Source organism: Ornithodoros turicata, unplaced genomic scaffold (assembly GCF_037126465.1).
Source record: "Ornithodoros turicata isolate Travis unplaced genomic scaffold, ASM3712646v1 ctg00001007.1, whole genome shotgun sequence".
NCBI lineage: Eukaryota > Metazoa > Arthropoda > Arachnida > Ixodida > Argasidae > Ornithodoros > Ornithodoros turicata.
The window spans coordinates 237,547-264,289 of record NW_026999438.1 but is presented as its reverse complement, the minus strand read 5'-3'; the positions used below and the strand labels follow the sequence as shown (position 1 = coordinate 264,289).

Here is a 26,743-nt window from a genome sequence, read left to right as displayed (position 1 = left end):
ATTATGAACAAGTTCATCTCGGGAAAAAATGTGCTCACCGTAAGAGCGTCGCAGGCGGGCACATAGATTCACAAACTTGTCATTCACGCGACACCATGCAGCAATATCTGAAGCACGAATTTCCGACGGCGCGTGGACAGCTCACGCGACTTTAGTCTGCCCATGTCCGCGGTATATTGCAGTTTTAGGCAGTGTACTTCAACATAAGCAATTAATTAAATCAAGCGGAATGACAAAACATAGTGATGCTATCTGGTGACGCTCCAACGCTTATGAAACCGAAATTGGTTGGTGCTATGCACGCACGTACTCAACCCAAGCTGAGTATGAAGAAACACAATTCCAGATTGCCTTCACAGAACATCCCGCGCAGTCGCACCTCCGCGTTCCTTCTCTATACTGGAAGCACCAATATTAGAAATATCAGGATCGTCGCATTATGAACAAGTTCATCTCATAAAAAAATGGGCTCACCTCATCACACCGGTATGGCGCACGTAGATTCTTGTCGCGCGGCGCGGTACAGCACGGCACAAATTTCGGGCGCGTGGACACCTCACACGATATTAGCCTGCCCGCGCACACAGGCTCAACATGCGCCGATACAAACACACCAAAATGTCGCGCACCTTCCAGGTTCACACCCGCATGTCGACCACTTACCATGCCAGCCGCACAGAAAACTAGATAGCCAGAACACCGGCGCATAATATAACCCTCCTGTTGGGGCCCTCTGTTTTATATCAATGCTCGCTTGTTTCCCCACGGTTGCAAGTCCGAGAAATTGGGTCACCTTGACGATGAGCCTGCCACAAGGTGTGTGAGCCATCTGTTTTATATTAAAACGCACTTCCACCCGTCATGGCCAAACTGAGTTTATACTAGAACCCTGCGGCGGACCCTAGCGGAAAAAAATGTTGCATCAAGGTGATGTAAATAGGCTTTCTCTGAGAAACTGGGTCACCTTGTAAATCAAATGCAAACAGTATGCGTTGCGTATGTTTTATGTCATGTTAATGTGTGCAGTATATGGTTCCCGAGACCAAAAACGTTTTCATCGCGTTCCTAAAGTGATTTACAAAGAGATTTCTTCAGCCATCGAAAACTCTTCTTCGGAAGTCAAGCATGCGCAGCCTTGTCGAACTTTATTCGAACTGTTCGGCGGACTTTTCACAAAAGTTCGTTTTTTTTTTCGAACCTGCGCGAAATCGAACCGCGGCCGGTTCGCGACATCTCTACGATCTCTATAGTATACTGTATAAGTAGTAATTTTCGCGAGGAACAAATTTTCGCGAAATTCGCGTGCACCCTTTTCTTCGTGAATTTAAAGTTCCGCGAAATATTCCAACCAATGACAGAAAAATACGCGAACGAGATATGTATGAAATTCTACCCAGGACGCTGAGACAACTTCTGACCGGGGTTTCTTACGCAATTACACTGCATTGAATGCCAATCGTACCTGCTCGATGCGGTAACAGGAATGACGGGAGACAGGACAATTCGGCAATGACCCCGGTGCCAGCCGAGTAAGGAGCCCTAATCTCAGGCCTCTCAGTCAGAAGGGCTCAAAGGAAGACAAATGCAACGGGATATTACCCAGTTGTGATGCCTTTTGTTAACTTCTTCCTGGATTTTAAATGTGGAGGGCCCCTAAGACTCCTGTTGTAGGGTCAACATACCGTGATACCGCAACTTCAAGATTCTGCGAATAATTGCCAGATCCTGACTCCTCACAAATTCGCGAATTTAACCATTGTGGGGTTTATTCACATGATGTCATCCGTAAGAGACCGCCACTGTCACTAGCAAGCAGATGTGCTGCCATCGGCCGCCATATTGTAGGTCCCATCCAAGTCATCACCCATATCGCAGTCATCGAATATTTGGCATTTCAAAATTATTGTGCTGTGTGATTTGTAGCATATCCAAGTAATATCCATGTTTTCGACTTTAATAGTCATCCAAAAAGCGTATGGCAGCGTACGAATGCGGCAACATAACTCCGAGGGACCTACAGTATGGCGGTGAGGTGACGTCAGTGAATAAACCCTAAAGACCTTGTTGCGTTACTCTCAAACCACTAGTCTCCGTACGCTCCCTAGCCTCGTTCCCAGCGATGACACAACAGGGGTGGACTGCCAAAATATCTCTTCCTATTGGGATGAATACTTGTGGACGTCATCTTTAATGAGTATGACTGACGATAACGTAACATTCCGTACAACTAATCATCCGGTAAACATCTGAGTAGCGTATCAACGTTCGAAAGATCGAGGAAAAAGATTGCTTGCTTCCGCGTGCGATATGCACAGTTGTTCACGTGAGGAGTGCTGGCGGATGCGATATCTGTTCTACACCGGTTCCTTAGCAGGAGAAAATGAACCGCCACGGAATGAATACGAACGGAAACGAAAATAAACGAAAACTCGAAATGAAGGAACTCTGCATACGGCAGTCCACACGTGCACAGTTCCTGTGACTACCAGTAGTATAATTAGAAGTCCTATAGCCAAGAGTTTTCTCTAATCCAATTCCAATCCAATTCTAAGCCAACACAAACCAGTTCTAAGCCAACACAATCCAGTTCTAAACCAACACAAGCCAATTACAAAGCCATCTGATTGGCCGCCATTAGCTCCGCCCACTTCACGTTGATTGGCTCACGCCAGGCCTACTGATCGTTGATTGGTTGACCGTAGCTCCGCTCCTTAATGCTAATTAGTTGGCTTCGCTCCGCCCACTTCACGCTGATTGGCCCATGCTAAGCCCACTGATCGCTGATTGGCTGACCGTAGCTCCGCCCATTTATGCTAATTACTTGGCTCCGCCCACTCCACGCTGATTGGCTGACCGTAGCTCCGCCCCTTTATGCTAATTACTTGGCTCCGCCCACTTCACGCTGATTGGTGCACGCCGATCGCTGAGCTCCGCTGATTGGTCCATTCTACGTCTACTGATACGGTTAGCCCCCGCTGGTCCGTTCTAAGCCCACTGACACCAGATGGCGCAACTCATTACTGGCTCCGCCCACTTCACGCTGATTGGCCCTTCACAACGATTGGTCCACTCTAAGCCTGCTGAACGGTGATTGGCTAACCTGAATTTGTCGTTCCTAAGCCAGGCAGTAGCTTCAGACAAGACACGCAACAATTGTTGATTTCAACCTTTATTTGGTACGATAGCCTCCTAGTCCAGCTGTGGGTTGGTTCAGCTGCATCAGAGAGATCATTGGTCCATTTTTCTATGTGGTCATCTCTCGCGCTCATTGCTCACTCAGCTCCCTCGGTAGATTCCAACTGTTATTGGTTCATCTAACTGCAAGTGGTCTGCTTGTTAGTCCATCTGACCGCAAGTGGCCGCTCACCCAGCTCCTTATTGGTTCTAGTTGGTCACAGCTCCCTCATAGGCTCCAATTCCGATTGGTCCATCTAACAGGAAGTGGTCACTCACCCACTGCTATTGGTCCATTGAACTGCAAGCCACTCATTGGTCACTCACACTCATCTCTAGATGAGATAAATTTAACTGTGGGAGATTGTAACTTTTACCATAAGATAAGTTTAGCGGGGGTCATACGCTGGTAGGCTCCAACTGCTATTGGCCCGTGCTAACAGCATGCCTCCACCCTGCTGCTCATTGGTTCACAACGTTTCTGCGCATGCTCTGACGGCGCCGAAGAAGGTTCCCTACACATTTAATAGAAATTATGCTATTGGTCCAGCTGCACCATAGGGCACGGCTTGGTTCTGCTGTGGCTGGCCCTGATTGGTCCATGCTACTTACCTCGTGGCGCAACTCTTTACTGGCTCCACCCACTTTGCGTTGATTGGTTCATTCTAAGCCTACTGACTTCTAAGCCGGTCCACACTAAGCCTATTGATCACTCTACTAGACTTTCTAAACGCTCTAATTGGCCGCTACCGATTGGCCCTCGCTGGCCCGTTCTAAGCCCACTGACACCAGATGGCGCAACTCTTCACCAGCTCTGCCTACTTAATGCTGATTGGTTCATTCTAAGCCTACTGACGTCAAAGCCGAACCATGCTAAGCCTACTGATTGTCCCTTCACACCGAAGCCTACCGATGTCTGGCCCTGATTGGTCCATGCTAAGCCTACTGAACAGTGATTGGCTAGCCTGTCGCTCCTAAACCACAATGCAGCGGCTTCAGACAAGACACACGACAATTGTTGATTTCAACCTTTATTTGGTACAACAGCCTCCTGGTCCAGCTGTGGGTTGGTTCAGCTGCATCAGAGAGATCATTAGTCCCGGTCATCTCTTGCGCTCATTGGTCACTCAGCTCCCTGGATAGACACCCACTGCTATGGGTTCATCTAACTGCAAGTGATCTCCTCATTGGCCCATCTGACTACAAGCCTCTCATTGGTCACTTATGTCTAGAGCTCCCTAAGAGGCTCCAACTGCAATTGGTCATTTCCACTCATCGCTAGACCCAACTGCTATTGGTCACTCCCTCTAATCTCAAGATGAGATAATATAAGTTTAACTGTGGGATATTGAAACTTTTGCCATAAGATAGATTTAGCCTGGGGCTGGTAGGCTCCAACTGCTATCGGCCCATGCCTCCACCCGGCTGCTCACTGGTTCACAATGAAACTTTTTCACATGCTCTGACGGCGGCCCTACACATACAAGAGATGGCGCCGCTTGCGATTACCCTCTTTGCAAAGATGGGCAGCTGCGTCGCGCCATTGCATTGGTGACTCATTTCTATCCAACTGGTTCATACTTCTAGAGAGCCAGCGTTAGAAGGCTGAACAGCTTACATGCCGCCGCCTCCCGCTGTTCACATAGCCACAGTTGGAAACGGGAAATAAATATAAAAAAAACGTTTTCAGGGTACACATCTCAAAACACGCTCTACACGAGTAAAGTTGGCTTCACCCGGTTGCATGCGTGCGTTAGGTGAAGTCCTCCCCTGGGAACAAGCTTAGGATCGTTTTTTTTTGTGTGTGTGCTTTGCACTTCATCCTAAAAATTTATTTCAATCAAGCAGAATGGCAAATGGTGGAGTGGGTTCATTCCTAAGAACGAATTTTGTCACAGGCCCACAACAACAACGACAACAACAACAAATTATTAAACAGAGTGCAAAAAACTCATCGTGATGTTAAGCAGGGAAGCCAGCACGCGTTCGAAATAAAAAAGCTGAGCAGGAAGAAACACATGATCGAGAAAATATCGATAGTTGATGCTGTGCAGAGAAAAACAATTTGAATGATCAATAAACCCTATAAAGCTTGGCTCGTTTTTATTTTAGACAGCGCGCGTTGCACCCCAACGCATGAAATTAACTAAATCAAGCAGAATGACAAAAGCATAGTGGTGCTATGTGGTGAAGCTCAAGACGCGCTGACGCTCCTGCGCTTATTAAACAATGCTATGCACGCAGGTTCTCAATCTTAAAAAAAAGAAGACTCATCCCAAGCTGAGTATGAAGAAACCCAATTGCCTTCACAGCTCCCCCCAGTGTGCAAACATAGCCAGCGCACGCAACGCACCTCGCACGCGTTCCTTCGAAACAGAGCACAACGACGCATTATGAACAAGTTCATCTCGGGAAAAATGTGCTCACCTTAAGAGCGTCGCAGGTGGGGACATAGATTCACAAACTTGTCATTCACGCGACACCATGCAGCAATATCTGAAGCACGAATTTCCGACGGCGCGTGGAGAGCTCACGCGACTTTAGTCTGCCCATGTCCGCGGTATATTGCAGTTTTAGACAGTGTACTTCAACATAAGCAATTAATTAAATGAAGCGGAATGACAAAGCATAGTGGTGCTATGTGGTGACGCTCCAACGCTTATTAAACCGAAATTGGTTGGTGCTATGCACGCACGTACTCAACCCAAGCTGAGTATGAAGAAACACAATTCCAGATTGCCTTCACAGAACATCCCGCGCAGTCGCACCTCCGCGTTCCTTCTCTATACTGGAAGCACCAATATTAGAAATATTAGGATCGTCGCATTATGATCAAGTTCATCTCATTAAAAAAATGGGCTCACCTCATCACACCGGTATGACGCACGTAGATTCTTGTCGCGCGGCGCGGTACAGCAGGGCACTAATTTCGTGCGCGTGAACACCTCACACGATTTTAGCCTGCCCGCGCACACAGACTCAACATGCGCCGATATAGACACACCAAAATGTCGCGCACCTTCCAGGTTCACACCAGCATGTCGACCACTTACCATGCCAGCCGCACAGAAAACTAGATAGCCAGAACACCGGCGGATAATATAACCCTCCGGTTGGGGCCATCTGTTTTATATCAATGCTCGCTTGTTTCCCCACGGTCGCAAGTCCGAGAAATTGGGTCACCTTGAAGATGAGCCTGCGACAAGGTGTTTGAGTCATCTGTTTTATATCAAAACGCACTTCCACCCGTCATGGCCAAACTGAGTTTATACTAGAACTCTGCGGCGGACCCTAGCGGAAAAAAATGTTGCGTCAGGGTGATGTAAATAGGCTTTCTCCGAGAAACTGGGTCACCTCGTAAATCATGTTTTCCGAGGCCGCGCGTATTAAAGCCAAAGGTAAACAGTGATCACACAACGCTATGCGAAGAAAAAAAAATATGCCTATGAGCCCGCGTCACCACCTGCTCATTGCCGAAACAAGCTTTCTCTAACCAAAAACAAAGGGTTTCGCTTATGCAGTTTCCAAGAAGTTCCAAATGTCCTTCGCGCGCGCGTATCGGGCCGTTCCTGCGTGATTGTGTAAACAAAATCGCACCACCCTCCAAGGGCGCATTTGAGTTCCTTCTGTCAGTCGACTCTGGGTCAAGTGCACGACGAGGAAGGTACGTCTCACTATATTGTCTTCAAGGTGAGGAGGTAACAGTTGTTCTCACTTTCAGTTCATTCGGTGTGCGTAGAAACTGAGAAGTCATGTCATCTGTTTTCGAAAAGCCGGATAAACCCGGTGATGGGGACACTCAGAACATGAGCATTGTTCCGGAGAATGAAAAGCTGGACGTGTTGGACTTACGCAAGATGGACGCCGTGCACGAGGAGACCGTGAACGCAGAACTCCTGTTGGAAAACAATAAACGCGTAAAGGTGCCCGGTCGTTTTAAGCGATTCACAGATGAAGAGTTGCAAGAAATGCGTGAATTTCCGGATCTGAAACTGGAGAAGGGACTCATGGATGGATCGCCCGAAATCCACGCGATGTGACACGTCCCAACGAGACCAGCGAAAGTCTGCGTGTCCCATATGTAATCATCAGTAAAATAAATGTATTTCCTGTTTTAAGAGAAAAAAATGCGGTGCGGTGTGATGGATCAGGAAGCTATATAGATAAGACTCTAGCATGTATTTATTTGTTCAGAATACTTCTGACATTAAAAATGTCATAGAAGGAGTGGCATACAAGGTAACAAGTAATACACTGAACAACTGAATTAACTTAGCTGTCTAAAATAAACACGAGCCAAGCTTTATAGGGTTTATTGATCATTCAAATTGTTTTTCTCTGCACAGCATCAACTATCGATATTTCTCGATCATGTGTTTCTTCCTGCTCAGCTTTTTTATTTCGAACGCGTGCTGGCTTCCCTGCTTAACATCACGATGAGTTTTTTGCACTCTGTTTAATAATTTGTTGTTGTTGTTGTTGTGGGTCTGTGACAAAATTCGTTCTTAGGAATGAACCCACTCCACCATTTGCCATTCTGCTTGATTGAAATAAATTTTTAGGATGAAGTGCAAAGCACACACACACACACACACAAAAAAACGATCCTAAGCTTGTTCCCAGGGGAGGACTTCACCTAACGCACGCATGCAACCGGGTGAAGCCAACTTTACTCGTGTAGAGCGTGTTTTGAGATGTGTACCCTGAAAACGTTTTTTTTATATTTATTTCCCGTTTCCAACTGTGGCTATGTGAACAGCGGGAGGCGGCGGCATGTAAGCTGTTCAGCCTTCTAACGCTGGCTCTCTAGAAGTATGAACCAGTTGGATAGAAATGAGTCACCAATGCAATGGCGCGACGCAGCTGCCCATCTTTGCAAAGAGGGTAATCGCAAGCGGCGCCATCTCTTGTATGTGTAGGGCCGCCGTCAGAGCATGTGAAAAAGTTTCATTGTGAACCAGTGAGCAGCCGGGTGGAGGCATGGGCCGATAGCAGTTGGGGCCTACCAGCCCCAGGCTAAATCTATCTTATGGCAAAAGTTTCAATATCCCACAGTTAAACTTATATTCTCATCTAGAGATTAGAGGGAGTGACCAATAGCAGTTGGGTCTAGCGATGAGTGGAAATGAACAATTGCAGTTGGAGCCTCTTAGGGAGCTCTAGACATAAGTGACCAATGAGAGGCTTGTAGTCAGATGGGCCAATGAGCAGACCACTTGCAGTTAGATGAACCAATAGCAGTGGGTGTCTATCCAGGGAGCTGAGTGACCAATGAGCGCAAGAGATGACCGGGACTAATGATCTCTCTGATGCAGCTGAACCAACCCACAGCTGGACCAGGAGGCTGTTGTACCAAATAAAGGTTGAAATCAACAATTGTCGTGTGTCTTGTCTGAAGCCGCTGCATTGTGGTTTAGGAGCGACAGGCTAGCCAATCACTGTTCAGTAGGCTTAGCATGGACCAATCAGGGCCAGACATCGGTAGGCTTCGGTGTGAAGGGACAATCAGTAGGCTTAGCATGGTTCGGCTTTGACGTCAGTAGGCTTAGAATGAACCAATCAGCATTAAGTAGGCAGAGCTGGTGAAGAGTTGCGCCATCTGGTGTCAGTAGGCTTAGAACGGGCCAGCGAGGGCCAATCGGTAGCGGCCAATTAGAGCGTTTAGAAAGTCTAGTAGAGTGATCAATAGGCTTAGCGTGGACCGGCTTAGAAGTCAGTAGGCTTAGAATGGACCAATCAACGCAAAGTGGGTGGAGCCAGTAAAGAGTTGCGCCACGAGGTAAGTAGCATGGACCAATCAAGGCCAGCCACAGCAGAACCAAGCCGTGCCCTATGGTGCAGCTGGACCAATAGCATAATTTCTATTAAATGTGTAGGGAACCTTCTTCGGCGCCGTCAGAGCATGCGCAGAAACGTTGTGAACCAATGAGCAGCAGGGTGGAGGCATGATGTTAGCACGGGCCAATAGCAGTTGGAGCCTACCAGCGTATGACCCCCGCTAAACTTATCTTATGGTAAAAGTTACAATCTCCCACAGTTAAATTTATCTCATCTAGAGATGAGTGTGAGTGACCAATGAGTGGCTTGCAGTTCAATGGACCAATAGCAGTGGGTGAGTGACCACTTCCTGTTAGATGGACCAATCGGAATTGGAGCCTATGAGGGAGCTGTGACCAACTAGAACCAATAAGGAGGTGGGTGAGCGGCCACTCGTGGTCAGATGGACTAACAATACACTTCATTTCGTGTTTTGATATCTTGTTGTTTTTCTACTCTCACTTTGGATGGTGTCTGGCAACGTTGGGTGGTGGTAACTCGTTTCTTGTGCGAGCGAGCAGTTGCGTGCGGTTTACGATGTGTTTTGCTATTTTTGGAGCTATAATCTGCAAATTAGCGGACTTTAGCGTGTTCTTTATTTTCCGTCGTTGTTGTTCGAGCAGCGCCTGTTGTTCCGGCGGAAATTTAGTTGAATGAATCATCACAGTCCCAACGTATATCAACCAAGCATTCTGGTGAGTTATGCTTTCGTAGACTGTCTGGCTTAGCAGTGTGCTACCCACACATAGTTGCATTCTCCTACAAGTAATTTGACTGAATCAAAATAGCCGAAGTACCTGTAATAGGTGTGGCTCGGTTTGTGTTAGTAGATTTGCACCGTTTCTAGTTCGTTGCGCGTTTAGGAACAACAAATTTATTCGAAGTTAAGACGTTAAGATACGGATAGTGCATCACCGTACAGCAGCATTTATCATTGTGAGCTATATTTCATTTGTTAAAATTTGTCGTCATATTCGTTCAAAAATAAAAGCACAAGTCGGCGTACTTGAATTGATCTCCTTGAATTGCTTACGGCGAACATCTGCAAATATTGTGCTTATGTGCCTTCGCGCACCATACTAGGCGCAAAAACATATCTGATTAGAATAAATATTTCAAGAGGAAGTCATTTAAATACATTATTTATAGCTATTTCCCCATTCCAGTCATGTGGCAACTCGAAGAATTTGGAAAAAGAAAAACAACAACAACATGGCTAATAGGATGTTGCTGCCCAGGGAGTCCTGACCGAAGAGGTGAGCTGTTAAGATTACAGACGTATCATACGGTTCTGTTGTGAAGTGAGAAATTGTGCACTACTTTTGTAAAAAAGGAACGATCAAAAAGAAAGTCATGCATGCATCATTTCATGTATTGTAATGTATCACTATTTTATATTCACATGTTTCCATTAAGTGAATGAACTAATGAAACTAAATTCATCTCATGGTCATGCTCTGTGTTTGCCTGGAAGTCACATTTTTAAGGCTTGTCATTTTTTTGTCTAGATGAAGATTTATGTTAGCCTTGTATGAAATAACGGACACAAATCAGCACGTATGCAGCTTGTGCACATTAAAATCAGCCATGTAGAGTCAAATGCCTGTTTTTTAATGTTCTAGCCTATTCACGGTTGCCCTTTGCTTATTGCAGGTTTACTCATTCCAGAAGCAAGAACTGTACCATTGTAAGGCGAATTGAAATAAACTGATGTTGACTGAGATAGGTGTTCCTTCTCGGCCAGCGCCTGTAGGATGACTCCAAAAAACATCACAACAAAGTTCATCTAGCTCTCCACAAGTAGCTAACCCCACATAGCAGACAGCTTCACAGCAACGTCAACACTACCTTGTGGGTGTACACATTACAGCAGTAGTATGATAACATGCTGTTTCTTTCTCTCTCTCTCTCTCTCTCTCTCTCTCTCTCTATATATATATATATATATATATATATAATATATATATATTATATATATGTATATAATACACACATACACACACATACACACATATAGTACACCCTGTATATATAATATATATACAGGGTGTCCCAGCTAAGTGTAAACAGATTTTAAAAAAATATATAACACTTTTTCCAAGATGAAATCAATTGCAATATAGCATATGCTGAAGGGCATTCCCTAGGAGGGCATTGGCAAAGTCCAAAGGCAATGTCTTAATTAACTTTCATTAATTAACTTGTTAATTAAAAAGCTACAAAGTTGTCCCAATGAGAACATCTGTTCCTTTCGGTCACCTGATATCGTAGCCGTTTCCAGAACAAAAATCCGTTCGATAGATCGCCCGCAAAAAATCCGTGAAGGAACGCCATTTTGTTCTTTATTTTGTTCATTGCGCTTCTTAGAAGATGCGTCTTTCCATCATCCCCAATGTGAGAGGGAGAAAGAGCACACTATCGCCTCTCGCGTCCTGGAAAAAGATTAAAAGGAAACAGAACATTCAACCCAAGATAAGGCCAGTTCCGATAGAGTCACCCGATACATTTGTTTTTGTTTTGTTTCCACAAGTTAAAGCTTATCTTAGACGCATGAGGCAGCACTGTGCTCCTTCCCCCTCTCACGTTGGGGATGAAGGAAATATGCGTCTGCGAAGATGCGCAATGAATAAAATAAAGAAAAAAATGGCGTTCCTTCACTAATTTTTTGCGGGCGATCTATGGAACGGATTTTTGTTCTGAAAACGGCTATGATATCACGTGACCGAAAGGACCAGATGTTCTCATTGGGACAACTTTGTAGCTCTTATAATTAACAAGTTAATTAATGAAAGTTAATTAAGACATTGCCTTTGGACTTTGCTAATGCCCTCCTAGGGAGTGCCCTTCAGCATATGCTATATTGCAGTTGATTTCATCTTGGAAAAAGTGTTATATATATATTAAAACATCTGTATACACTTAGCTGGGACACCCTGTATATGTATATATATGTGATAAGGGCCCTAAGGGCACACTGTATGGCTTATACCATGCTGAATCCATACTTGGCTGCAACATTGCATATCAATGACGGTTACAATAAACACGTTGACTTTTGGTCGTTATGAGACATCTTCGGCCGTAATGAGACTGCCTTCGGCCGTATTGAGACTTAGGCCGTAATGAGATACTTTGGATTATTGGCCGTATTGAGACTTTCGGCCGTAATGAGACTTCGGCCGTAACGAGATACAATCTAACATCCAAACGCTCAAAACCTCCAAACGCCCATATGCAGCGAAAAAAAGTTGGTGGTTTTGAGCGTTTGGTGGAAATGAGCAGGAGGGGAGAAGCTGCTCATAAGCACCAAACGTCCAGAACATCCGAATGCTCATATGCACCGAAAGGCGGGCGACCACAAAGGCCGGGTCTTCCTCTCCCGCATTTGGAACAAGGTCATAGGATGAGAAAGGTGGAATGAATGGAGACTGCCAAGGCCGCTTAATGTGTCAGTTTGAAGTTTATGTAACAGCTTGGTCCTGCTTGTATGTAGACATGGGTTTAGGAGAACTCGCCACAAGCCCGGTCGTCACAGGCCAACTGGTCATAGGTGAACTCGTCAAGGAGGCCAACTCGTTACAGGGCATCTCGTACGAGGAACTGCCGTCACGCCGGAATAATCGTCACAGCGATCCTGCCACCTCCTCACCGCACCGTACTCCCCAACATGTGAAATACGTAAAATGCTCCCCTGACCTAACCTTGGTCAGTCTCGATAGGTGCATATTCTACATGATCTGACCCACTCTCCACCGTGTGAAATAGTAAAATGCTCTTTTGACCTAACCTTGGTCAGTCTCGACGGGTGCATATTCTACATGAACTGACCCACTCCTCAACGTGTGAAATACGTAAAAGGCTCTCCTGACCTAACCTTCGTCAGTCTCGACGGGTGCATATTCTACATGAACTGACCCACTCCTCAACGTGTGAAATACGTAAAAGGCTGTCCTGACCTAACCTTCGTCAGTCTCGACGGGTGCATATTCTACATGAACTGACCCACTCCTCAACGTGTGAAATACGTAAAAGGCTCTCCTGACCTAACCTTCGTCAGTCTCGACGGGTGCATATTCTACATGATCTGACCCACTCTCCACCGTGTGAAATAGTAAAATGCTCTTTTGACCTAACCTTGGTCAGTCTCGACGGGTGCATATTCTACATGAACTGACCCACTCCTCAACGTGTGAAATACGTAAAAGGCTCTCCTGACCTAACCTTCGTCAGTCTCGACGGGTGCATATTCTACATGAACTGACCCACTCCTCAACGTGTGAAATACGTAAAAGGCTGTCCTGACCTAACCTTCGTCAGTCTCGACGGGTGCATATTCTACATGAACTGACCCACTCCTCAACGTGTGAAATACGTAAAAGGCTCTCCTGACCTAACCTTCGTCAGTCTCGACGGGTGCATATTCTGCATGAACTGACCCACTCCCCAACGTGTGAAATGGTAGCAGCTCATATCCTCCAAACGCCCATTTCCACTGAGGTCCCAAATCAACCAAAAGCTCATTTCCTCCGAAAAAATATTCGGAGGTTCTGGGCTTTCGGTTGATCTGGCACTGGCGGGTGGCAGTGACCTATATCCCCCAAATGCTCTTTTTATCCGAGCGCCCAGAACCACCGAAAGCGGGATACTTCAAAGGACACGCTTCCCCCGTTTAACAGGTAGAGGAGGAAGGGTGAGCGGTTCTCGAGTATGCGGGAATTCAATGTACAGCTCGAACCAGAGTTAACTGGAACGCCCCTTCGACTGGCGGAGCTAAAGTCGGGGAGAGAGCAACCCTAACGGCTCTTACGAGTAATAAAGGCGAATAGTGTTTCGACTGTCCCACTGCTGCTGTGGGGGTGTCCACCTTGCCATGAGCTGTTGACTCGGGCATTGCCCTTAGCTGTGGTTATCATGCGATATTTGTTTGTGTTTGCGGCGATTGTGTGAAGGTGTATGCCGGCTGATATCGCACGGATGCGATGCCTTTATCTCACTGATACACGCCAAGGTGGTCGAGTTCGCTCAATGGGGCATTTTCAGATTTGTGATAAAACAAATTAGCATGCACGGAGTCTAGTGGAAAATTTACTGGAGTTGCTGGCCACCTTTGCGTGTATCAATGAGATAACAGCATCACATCCGCGTGATATCGGCCAGCATACACCTTTACATAATCGTCTCAAACAAAAACAAACGTCGCGATGATAACCACCGTTGAGGGTAATGCCGAGTCAACAACACATGCAAAGGCGGACACCCTAGCAGCATAATGGCGAATTCGGGTGGTCATTTCGTGGCAACTTTTTTTTTTTTTTGCCAGATCCTGAGCAGTCAAGCAATCTTGCATGTTCGTGTGGCACTTTCGAGCGCCCGGAATTTGCCAGCTAGCACTTTTTTCGTCCGGTCTTGAAACGATCGAACAGCGGGTTGCCCCCAGCTGTATCCAGTGTCGTCAAATCCGCACTCCAACGGTGGCGAGTGCCCTCATTGGCCCGCACGTCGAAGTTCACGTGATTTAGCACGCGACGGAACCCGAAGACGGACGACCGCGATGCCCCTAGCATGATCCAAGTGTACGAGCACTGCCCTGATCCAAAAGGGATGAGGCGAGCCTGATCCTGATCCTAAAACCGCCAGATCCCTGGCACGCATGAGTGACAGTTGCCACCTGAACATGCATGTTCAGGTGGCAACTGTCACGTGATCCAGCTCCGGAGCCGACCTAGCAATTTCCGAGCGCTAGGGCGTGTTGTCATAAAATGACCACCCGAATTCGCCATAAGTAGAACAGTGGAAACATTATGTCCTTTTAGTTATCCTAAGCGCCGCTAGGGTGACTCTTTTGCCGATTAGGCGGTCGAAGTGGCGTTTCAGTTAACTCTGCTTCGAGCTGTACTTCCTACAACTCACCAGAGAGGGTCCCGTGGTTCCCTGGCTGCTGCTCATCCGGTGCTCGAAATGTTCTGTAGCGTGATGTATGCGGCTCGTTGACTTGCACGGCTTCCTTTGTTCCCCTGCCTACTAATAATTCTCCTTAGAGATAGTCAACCCTCGATTTAGGAACACCCTCGGTTCCCCGAAAAATCGTTCATAAATCGAGGGACTCATAAGTTGAAAAATCCGTGAAGTGAGTACTGTCGAGCAAATGGAACAGTATTTCCGAGTTGGGATTGTGTTTATAATGTAATATATCGTGGAATTTTGCTTTCGACCACGCCTTCTGCTGTACCAATCTCACAAAGAACAGACGTTAGCACATTCACACTATGTTTATTATGCAATACTAAATTGTTTAATTTTGCTTTGGACCTTCAGCTGTGTCAATCTTGTGAAGAAGAGATGTCAGCACATTCGCACTCGACTGGTCTCGGATTTCTTCTGGGATTTTTAACATCTGTTTGCGTATTAATCTCCGGGTGACAGCGGCCACCTTATTCATCAATTGAGGTCTGGAACACTTGGTCGCCCCTTGTGCGACCCCGGAAAACCTGTTTCTTGTTCGGATTTCGAGGGGTTAAGAACCGAGGGTGCAATACCTGTAAAACGTTTTGTCCATTCAGGCGTCATTCATAAGACCACGGAATAATACCTTTGAAGGTTTCTGTTGACCTCGGAACGATCCGTACATAAATTGAGGGCAAAAACGCTGGGCAACTCCTAGTTGGTTCCCAGAAATTCCATTCATTATTCGGATATCGAGGTTCATAAAACGAGGGAAGAATGCATGTAAAAAGTTTGGTTCCTCGTGCTCCTGTTCATAAAACGAGGGAATTCATAAATCGAAGGTTGATAAATCGAGGGACGACTGTATAACATACATGACTGATATAAAAATGAGAGCTGATGCTTGAAATCTATATTAAAGCGTGCGCTTGGGTGGATAGAAAGATTTTATTGGTATGCACGTTGCTGACAGGAGAAGCGCTATCTTCGGAAGGTCATGGAGGTCTGCGTCATGAGTCACGGAAAAAGAGCATGGTGGGAGTGGTATGTTCTGTGGCTGGAACATATGTATAGCAGGGCGGTGGAAAACACACAAACCTCAAGTGCCTTCTGAGGAGATTGACAGTTCAGACGATATGTTGGTTTCATGCATTCGTACTGTTTGCAAGCTTTTTTCTAGGGGTTTCAGCCGGTTAATAGCGTGTTTTCTGAACGTCTGAACTGTATTAACAGAAAGCATAAAACAAAAGTAAAGGAGGATGTCCTTTTTGTAACCTTTTTCGAGACCTGTGCCGTGGGCGCTTTGTTACTATTGGCTTTCCACTCTGATGACCTACGCAGTGCCTCTACCGCAGTCACTCACATGGAAAATATCTCTCTGTTCGGATCAGATCACTTCTTGAACGCGATCCGCATCAATAATACCTTTCCTTGGCAAACTTTACTTCTAAGTCAGTTGCAAGATTGGATTCCTGCACACCCAAGAACCGCTCACCCTTCACTCCTCTTCCTGACAAACAGAGGAATCGTGTCCTTTCACGTATCCCGCTTTCGGTGGTTCTGGGCGCTCGGATGAAAAGAGCATTTGGGGGATATGGGTCACTGCCCCCCGCATGCCCAGATCAACCGAAAGCCCAGAACCTCCGAACATTTTTTTCGGATGAAATGAGCTTTTGGTTGATTTGGGACGTCGGGGGAAATGGGCATTTGGAGGATATGAGGCCTAATTGGTTAGGCCTTATATCCTCCAAATGCCCATTTCCACCGACGTCCCAAATCAACCAAAGGCTCGCGGGTGACAGTGACCCATATCCCCCAAATGCTCTTTTCATCCGAGCACCCAGAACCACCGAAAGCGGGATACTTGAAAGGACACGCTTCCCTCGTTTAACAGGGAAAGGAGGAAGGGTGAGCGGTTCCTGGGTGTGCGAGAATCCAATGTACTTCCTGCAACTGACTCAGAAGTGAAGTTTGCCAAGGAAAGGTATTATTGATGTCGATCGCGTTCAAGAAGTGATCCGATCCGAATCGAGAGATATTTTCTATATGAGTGACTGGAGTCCAGGCACATGATAATAGAAAACGAATAATAATAAAGCGCCCAAGGCATAGGTCTCTAAAAAGGTCACAAAAAGGACCTCCTTCACTTTTCTTTAATGTTTTCTGTTAATACAGTTCAGACATTCAGAAAACACTCTATTAACCGTCTGAAACAAACCCTAGAATAAGCTTGCAAGCAGTAGGAATGCATGAAACCAACATATCGTCTGAACTGTCAAACTCCTCAGAAGGCACTTGAGGTTTGTGTGTTTTCCGCCGTCCCGCTACATGTTCCAGCCACAGGACATACCATTCCCACCATGTTCTTTTTCCGTGCCTCATGAGTCATGACGCGGACCTCCATGAGCTTCCGAAGATAGTACTTCTCCCGTGAGCGACGAGCACACGAATAAAATTCATTTTAGAAATATCTGTCTGTTCAGATCACTTCTTGAACGCGATCTCATTTGTGAGTGTCGTGTCCCAAGCTCAGGCTTCTTTAATTTGGATTCCGTGCATCAGCTCTAATTTTTGTATCAGTCATATCTGTTACATCTAGCGGAGATCCAGATGCTAGATCTCTACGGGGAATTATTAAGTACGGGAACAAAAGAAGCTGTAGAAGTTGGCGGACTACATACATCACGTTACAGAACATTTCGAGCACCGGATGAGCAGCTACCAAGGACCCACGTGACGGCTAGGATCACGTGACCCTCTCTGGTGAGTTGCAGGAAGTACAGCTCGAGGCAAACTTAACTGGAACGCGACTTCGACCGCCGAATCGGGAAGACAGCCACCCTGGCGGCGCTTAGAAGAAATACAGGGAAATAATTTTTCGACTGTCCTACTTATGGAGAATTCGGGTGGTCATTTTATGGCAATACGGCCTAGCGCTCGAAAATTGCTAGGTCGGCTCCCGAGGTGGATCACGTGACAGTTGCCACCCGAACATGAGTGCCAGGGATCTAGCGGTTTTAAGATCAGGATCAGGCTCGCCTCATGCCTTTTGAATCAGGGCAGAGTTCGTACACTTGGATCAAGCTTGCGGCATCGCGATCGCCCGTCTTCGGGTTCCGTCATCTGTGAAATTGCGTGAACTTCGACGTGCGGGCCAATGAGGGCACTTGTCACCGTTGCAGTGCTGATTTGACGACACCGGATAGAGTTGGGCAACCCGCTGCTCGATAGTTTCGAGAGAGCGCGAAAAAAGTGCTAGCTGGCAAACTCTGGGCGCTCGGAAAGCGCCACGCGAACATGCGAGATTGCTTTGTTTCGACCAAGAAACATGACTGTTTGAGATCTGGAAAAAAAAAATTGCCACGAAATGACCACCCGAATTCGGCATTATGCTGCGAGGGTGTGCGCCTTGCCCTTGGCAAGAGTTGTGGACTCGGCATTACCATCAACTGTGATTGTCATCGCGACGTTTGTTTGGGTTTGAGGCGATTATGTAAAGGTGTATGCTGACCGATATCACGCGGATGCGATGCTGTTATCTCATTAACACATAAAGGCGGACACCAAATCCAATAAATTTGCCACTAGACTCCGTGTATCCTCCTTTGTTTCATCAGAAATTTGAAAATGCACCCCTGAGCGAACGCGACCACCCTCGCGTGTATGAATGAAATAAACTCATCGCATCCATGCAATTCAGCCGACATACACCTTCACATAATCGCCGCAAACACACAAACAAACATCGCCATGATAACCACAGCTGAGGGCAACGCCGAGTCAACAGCTCATGCCAAGGCGGACACCCCCGCAGAAACAGTGACACAGTCGAAACACTATTTGCCTTTATTTCTCGTAAGAGCCGCTAGGGTTGCTCTCTCCCCGACTTTAGCAGAGCCGTTTGGACAGAGCTCTGGACCTTAGCTCCGCCAGTCGAAGTAGCGTTCCAGTTAACTCTGCTTCGAGCTGTACATTGGATTCCCGCACACTTGGGAACCGCTCACTCTTCCTCCTCTCCCTGTTAAACAGGGGAAAGGTGTCCTTTCAAGTATCCCGTTTTCGGTGGTTCTGGGCAGAGGTGGGCCAATGCCCTCACGATCATTTGCCCTCACCTCTATTTTCGTCACAGATGTTTTTCCTCACCTCACCTCACCTCATTTTTTGGGGGGACTTCGTTCCTCACCTCACCTCACCTCACCTCAACCTCCTTTTAAAATTATTTTCCTCACCTCACCTCAATTTGTTTCTGAAAAATGTTCCTCAACTCACCTCAACATTTTCCAGAACACTTTTTCCTCACTTCACCTCACCTCATTTATTCTGAAAAATTTTCCTCACCTCACCTCACCTCAACCTTCTTTCTAAAATATATTCATCTACTTGTTATAATTTTTGCCTCGTCGAGCTCACCTTAACCAGTTTCTGTAAAACGTTTTCACTTCACAATTGCTCTTTCAATTAGGAGTGCCGTTGCTCCTAGCCACAGTTGCTTCGCGGCGCTAACACGGAATCAAAAAAGCATTAGGAGCGGGTAGGTGTATATGTTGCAGTTGGCTTTTTACTGCTTCGTTGGTTGACTCCTGACAACAAGTTACAAGTACCCACAGCTAAGATTCATTGCCTGGCTTGGTTCGTCCTTCTTGCAACAAGTATCCACTACATGTACGATCAGTAAAAATTGGACGTAGGGTACACGGGTAGAGAAGTTGCACAAACCGAGCAATTTTGAGTTGTGTTTCATACTGGCAAGGCCGGAATGGCTTTTATCGAGTATCTCTCAAGCGAGAATGATAATGGAGCTGCCGAAGTCGTTTTCGGGATGGTATGCAGCTATACTTTGAATTACTTGTACATTTTGCATTTTTGTCTGTTATGACTTTATATTATCGATGAATATTATTTAAATAGCGGACGTATTCATTTGTAGCCGGAATTCGGGAACCTTTTCTTCATGACCCTCGTTTTGAAGCAATCAGGTAGATGTGCTGTACGGATTACTAGTGACTTATGTGTTGACTTACTAATTAGATTACTTTATGTAGACACAGACCTCTTGTGCCTTTTCACCTAACTTCATTGCCGTACTAAAAGCTCAATATTTCAACTTGTGGCAATACGGAATGTATGCCATTATTTGCGCTTATTGCACTTAAAGCGCGTGTTGTTGCCTCCATTTCTTACATCAGTCTCTGGTAAGGTCATTGGTTGTCATGTACTATCGTTCCAAACAGTACGTGAAAGACATCTGCTTACAGATTGACTAGTTTGGCTTTGTTGAAATTAAACACTCAAAGCACACGGAACTATACTGACTTGTTCATGTGTCTCACATCATGTATGTGACTCAACTGACTAAATTGATTGTGTTGAAATCTGAGCTAAATACATAAAGCACAAATAAGCTATATTCACTTGTACGTGTATCTGATCTGACACGTCTATCGTGTATCTGACTCAACTAAAAGTCTGAAACTAACGCGCTTACAGCGAACACATTTTAGTGTACAGAGCCTATGCTCACAGTAACATTTCTGCTACATTGGTACTAGAAAAAGCTGGCTCTCGGTGCCCTTTTAAATATCGCGGAATTGAAAATAGCCGGTCCACATCTCCTCAACCTCCCTCTCAAAAATTTTTCGTCACCTCACTTCAATCTCAATTTCTGAATTTTTCCTCACTCCCCTCACCTCAAAGTCATTGTCAAAAAATTTTCCTCACCTCACCTCACTTCAATTTCCCTTTCGAAACATTTTCTTCACCTCACCTCGCCTCAATTTCCCTTTTAGAAATTGTTCCTCACCTCACCTCAATGTGCGTGAGGTGAGGGTGATGTGAGGGTGAGGGCACCCTCACCCTCATTTGCCCTCGTGAGGATGCCCACCTCTGGTTCTGGGCGCTCGGTTGGAAAGAGCATTTGGGGGATATGGGTCACTGCCACCCGCGTGCCCAGATCAACCGAAAGCTCAGAACCTCGGAATATTTTTTCGGATGAAGTGAGCTTTTGGTTGATTTGGGACGTCGGTGGAAATGGGCGTTTCGAGGATATGAGTTGCTACCCCACCAATTTGGTAGACTTGAACTACGCCCGAAGCTAGGGTTGAACAAGGTCGCGCCCGAAAGCCACGATTTTGAGGGGATTACGATGGTCCCTCAAAGGGACGCGACCTTCGGTTCTACTTTTGTTTAAATAGGAGGCAGCGAACAAGTGCCCATTCGTGGAACCCAGCCCTCCCCTTCCGATTTGTGTCGGTTTCAGTCTGTCCACCAACGTCATGATGACGTTTCTCGGGTAGAGGTCTGTTATTTAACATATTTTTCTAAGATATAGGTAATCATTGCAAAAATAATTCACGTTCAATTTGAAATAGACACTTTCTGTCATACTATTGAGCACGTGGCTGACTGAGCAAGCTTTGTAACTAATGCAGAAATGGTGACAAAGATAGAGTGTCCGCAGAAGTGCCATTTTGCTCAGTCGGGCGATGCTTCCCATGTTACAATAAAGGGTTAAAAAGGTCTCAGGTACTCGATTTCAGACAGCATATTTATTATGTCTTTTTTGTGTATTTCTCGCCAGGATCAACTGTGCTGATGCAGGTCCTTCGTAACCGGTCTCTGCGACTTGCGCTCATTGTGGGGTGTACACTGATGGTGGTTCAGCAAGTTGCAGGAATCAATACCGTCATGTAAGTATTACACGTCAATATCATTCACACTCAAGGCCGACCCGCACACGACGTTTTCTTGACGCGGAAACGCCGAGCCCTCGGCGTGTTTGCATTCAGCTGCACGAACAAAAGCCGTCGAGCGGGGACGCGCGGGGTGTTGCGACTTGGGTTGTAAGTCGGCTTGGTAGCGAACCGAGGCATCAACACGGGAAGGAACAACTGTACATGTTTATTTACAGTGACGTGGTCAGAGCAAGAATGAGAGCGATATGCAATGGCGCCCAACGGTTATATAGGTTTTGGGCGAGGGAACAACCTTGGCACGGGCTTCAAGCTGGTCTTGCTCTTCCCGAAACTAGTCCGGTTCCCACGGGACGCCGAGGCTGGTGCCTTTCTTCAAGACCTTGCGTTGCGCCATTGTTCTATACATTGGCCAGACTCCTTTCAGTCCCTGAATGGGGATTGCGGGCGTTTATCTTGCTGCGCGTCCTTGGCCGGCGATGGATTCCACGAAGGGTTGTCGAAAATGGTGTCCAGTCGTGACAGCGACGGATCAGACGAAGGAATGCCCAAAATGGTGGCCCGTCGTAACAGGGGGACCAGCTCCGGTGGCGCAGCGGTAACGCGTGCGCTTGGAGACTGGGAGGTCCGCGGTTCGAATCCGCGGGCCGGCTGTGCCGTCTGGGGTTTTTCCTAGGTTTCCCTCAGATGTGTAATAGGCGTATGCCGGCACAGTTCCCCTGAAGTCGGCCCATGGACGCAGCTATCCTCCCCCCGAGCGGATTCCGCTCGGTCTTCCACTTCACCCTTTCCTCTCCTCCTCTCCACCACCTTTCCCTTCCCGAGAAACATGCCGCCTAATCAGGCATACCTCTCGGCAGACCTCTCGGGTTCCTCCCAACGACACTCCTCCTCCCTCCTCCTCCTCCTCCTCGTAACAGGAGACAATAGCCGTCGAGCGGGGACGCCGCAGTGAGTCCGAGCGATGTGTACGTCTTGGCCAGTCGCGTGCCTGGTCGGAAACGACCTTCTACACAGCCGCTCAGCAATGTGAGCATGGACGGTGTGGACGCCAGATACGCGCAAGGGGAAGACAAAATGAAGTGGACCAGACAGAATGGGCTGCTGTAGGAAGGGGACAGAAAATAAATAATTTGGGATACGGGACCCACAAAAGGCATGCCATCCCAGTTACTAGACATTGTTTGATTCTTAACTTAACTTAAAAACCCGAGACTAGGGGACAAAAAAAAAACGACAACACAGGCAAGGTCTCAATGACCTTGTCATTGAGAAATGAAATTGAAATGTCTATGTTGTCTTGTCTTGTCTTGTCTTGTCTATGTTGTCGTTTTTTTGTCCCCTAGTCTCGGGTTTTTAAGTTATGGACCTATACCACCAGCTCGCTTGCAACCTCTCTATCCTCTCGTTATTGTTTGATTGTTGTTTTCATCTGGCCTAGAAATCACTGCACCCAGTAGAGTGTTCCGGACAATCTGGTTTACGTTCTTCTGGTTATGCCAAATAATTATTCTATTTACCTTTTTTTGTGCCTATTGTCGTAGCTCATTCTGACGGCATCAGCGGCTTCCGAGATGCAGTCCTCCCTCGATAGCCTGTGAGCCTTATCCGCTGTTATATGAGCATGTGCAAGCAACATACGTTTTTTCGCCTGAATCTAAAGGGAAAACTTTGGCCCACGTTATATTTGCAGTCGGAAGCCGTTGATGCCGTCAGATTGAGCTATACGACAATAAGCCACAAACAAGTTCGATCATACGGAAAGCTGTAAATAGCGCTTGGTATGTCTGTGTCTCTTTCTATTGTCTCGTCTTTTCGCGCTAAATTCCTCAGTAATCATGTCAGGTAGCCCAACAGTCCACGCTTCTGTCGCGTATGTTATGCCTGCCCAAACTAGCTGGCACTCATGACGAATACCGCCAGGGGCCGCGAACACAAGCTTTGCACCGACTCCTTGGCTGCGTCGAGAAAATGCGTTTCTCCGTCGGGATGACGTCACGACCCCAACCTCGGCGTTTCTGCGTCGAGAAAACGTCGTATGCGGTTCCCGCTTCATGATATTGTGCCCTCAACCATTTTGTTTCACGTCTGTATGAGAGGCGACGTCGACGAACTTCACGAGGTCAAGGTTAGCAGAATAGGGAGTTTTCACCTACATTGTGACTTGGCATGCTCGCAAGCTCCTCCCACTGGTTGTCACTTTTCGTGCGTGCGGCATTGAAAGATGACAAACTGCTCTATTTTTCAATGCGACAACCATAGTTTTCGTAAAAGAAAACGTGAGAATGTCAATGACGAAGTGTCTTCGGGATAAAACAACGATATCGGCCATCTTCCTGAGGAGAAGAAGAAGAAGAAGGATATGGACGCGACCAGATTTCAAAACACCATTCAAGGCTTCATTTTCGAGCAAATGCTAGATAATCTCAGCAGCTGCGCCTAAAAAGTGACCACCACCATGGTGGCCAAACGCGTTCGCTTGATACCATGTGAAAACACCCTACAGGCGAGAAGTGGCGTTTGGTGTGGTACTACCACATACAATTTTTCCACTGTGACCCTGTCTCGACATTTTAGTTTAGCAGTGACCGTGCCAAGAAGCCTAAGGCAGCTGTTTCATGTCCTCGGAGCTCCTCTATGTCTGGGTGGTCTAAGACTTTAGGGCGTGCTCGAAATCATTCTGGAACCACAGACTTCACCTCCTGTGTCACTCTTGAACGTGAGCAGTAAGTAAGCCGTTGACGTTAAGCTTACGTTGGCGTTACATAATCAATGACAGGGGCTCAGGTTGACGTAACGCCGCCGCACAAAGCATGGTGGTGGGTACACAGTAATTTTTTTTTACATCCCTATAAGCGTAAAATGAGTGTTAGATAACTCACGCCGTTATGAGTGTAAATGCTACACTCTAATGATGGGTGTAACAGGGGTGTCACATATTACACCCAAAAGAAGGGTGTTAATTGGGTGTATTGACCCCAAAAATGGCAGGTTCTGAAAAAAAAAGGCACGAAAAAAAAAAAAAAAAACCCGGCATGACACGGCAAAATCCAGAGGTTGTTGAATCAGTAGTCATGCATGAACTCATGATACATTGGCGAAATCATGAAAGTCGCAGTCATGACATGACTAAATACAGAGTCGTACACAATTGGATTAAATTGGGTAGCGCTTGGATTAAATTGGTTGGTGTCTGGATTAATTTGGTTCACCACTGGATTAAATTGGGTAGCGCTTGGATTAAATTGAGTGACCAATGGATTAAAATGAGCGGGAAAACCTGTAGTTGCACTGCAACCTGCATTTGCAAGTGTGAGCACCTTAGCTAGCTATACTCACTACAGGTTTTCCCGGCGATTTTAATCCAAGTGCCAGCTAAATTAATCCACATGCCATGCAAACTTTATGGGGCATGGATTAATTTAGCTTGCACTTGGATTAAAATCGCCGGGAAAACCTGTAGAGCAACCGTACGAACGCTGCTTAAATGTACTTGTATGTATATACAGGTGTCTCAGTAAATCCCCGGGCTAAATAATTCGCGAATGGGTGCACCAATCGAAGAACTTCCTTTTTTACTAGTATCTATCCGATGCTGCCTACAAGCTGCGCACCGTGTGAATGAGTGGGTGGCACTCATTATTTAAATAAAAATTCGAATGAGTTTCGTGAAAAAACATAACTTCTAAAGCAAGGCGCTGTCGGCATTAAAATGATTACTACGCCTTTTGGGAACTTCAGAAGACACCTTTTAGAGAAAAATCTGCCACCGAAGCTGGTCATTCGCTGCAGTAATTAATTGATTTCTGTTTACATAATTTTGTCGCGGCTGGTCGCGGTGAAGCGCAAAAGGACGCTCTTTCACTCCCTTGTCCACCAATGAATTGCGTCCTTTTGCGCTTCACCGCGACCAGAGCTCTGACCGCGACCAGCCGCGACAAAAGGACGTAAACCGAAATCAATTAATTACTGCAACAAATGACCCGTTTCGGGTGCAGATTTTTTCCTAAAAGGTGTCCATTGAACGTCCCAAAAGGGTTAGTACCTGTTTCAATGCTGACAGCGCCCTGCTTTAGAAGTTATATTTTTTTACGAAACTCATTTGAATTTTCATTTAAATGGTGAGGGTCTCCTACTCATTCACACGGTGCGCAGCTTGTAGGTGGTATGGGACAGATACTTGTAAAAAAGAAAGTTCTTCTATTGGTGCACCCGTTCGCGAATTATTTAGCCCGAGGATTTAAAGGGACGGTCTCGTACACCCTGGCCCATCCACAAAGCGTACCATTCGATTCCTCATTGCTGAAAACGCAATACTGTGAATTCGCTCATCCAGAATCGTCACGGTTATTCAATAAATGAATTAGGTTGATAAGAACAGCGCCAGCACATCGCGATTTCTGTTGGCAACAGCGATAGCCGCTAGGCCGATAGCCGATGGCAGACCGCTTATTGGACGAACAAATCGTCTGTTCTCGCGCCTTTTTGCAGCGGTGCGAGCAGACGAGTTCCAAAAGGTGCTCGAAGATCACGGCGACGGCAATAAATTTGCTCCATGTGGCCTGGTCAAACGAAAGACGCGTATTGTAAATGTGGCCGAACAACAATGTCAATACGTCTCGCATCTTCATTTCGAGCGGGAGTTTATGTAGATGACTCCACCTAATAAAGGCAGTTGACGCTTATTTACTAACTTGTCTCGTATCGTTCGGTATTTTGAGCACTTCTAGTTCGTCTTACCTGCGAAAAGAATATTCCGTATGGAAGTGGTGGAAACGTAACCCGGGTGTATAACGACTCTTTTGTCGACGACAATGTGACGAAAGTGGATATAGAAAAGCACCTGTTGGGAGTCACATAACTGAAGCATCTTCAACAAAAAGTCTGATTGTCACACGCGTGCATGTACTCCGCACGTTTCGTTCACGGTGCATATGAGGCAAGAGACGTTCTGCGAGCACGACATGTATGGGACGGCGCCGGACGCAGCTCAAACTAAAAGCTGTCGATCGTCACGCGGTCAACTGTTAGCGGTAACGGTGTCCAAAGAACTGGATACGCAGTATTGAAAGGTAGGTATTACTTTGTTGATAATAGCCAAAAGTGATGTGAACAGAAAT

The 26,743-nt window shown here is 46.4% G+C and overlaps 1 protein-coding gene across 3 annotated transcripts in view; it reads left to right on the top strand.

The window, feature by feature from the left end:
* Positions 1 to 26,743, top strand: part of LOC135376064 (proton myo-inositol cotransporter-like) — a 173,648-nt gene that overhangs the window by 74,468 nt on the left and 72,437 nt on the right. For all 3 annotated transcript variants that reach the window (XR_010417519.1, XR_010417518.1, XM_064608656.1), the window contains exon 4: positions 21,512 to 21,620. Coding sequence is in view for 1 of the 3 variants with exons in the window: in XM_064608656.1 (XP_064464726.1) it covers positions 21,512 to 21,620 (109 nt within the window). In the remaining 2 variants the exon portion in view is untranslated. The remainder of the gene's footprint in view (positions 1 to 21,511; positions 21,621 to 26,743) is intronic.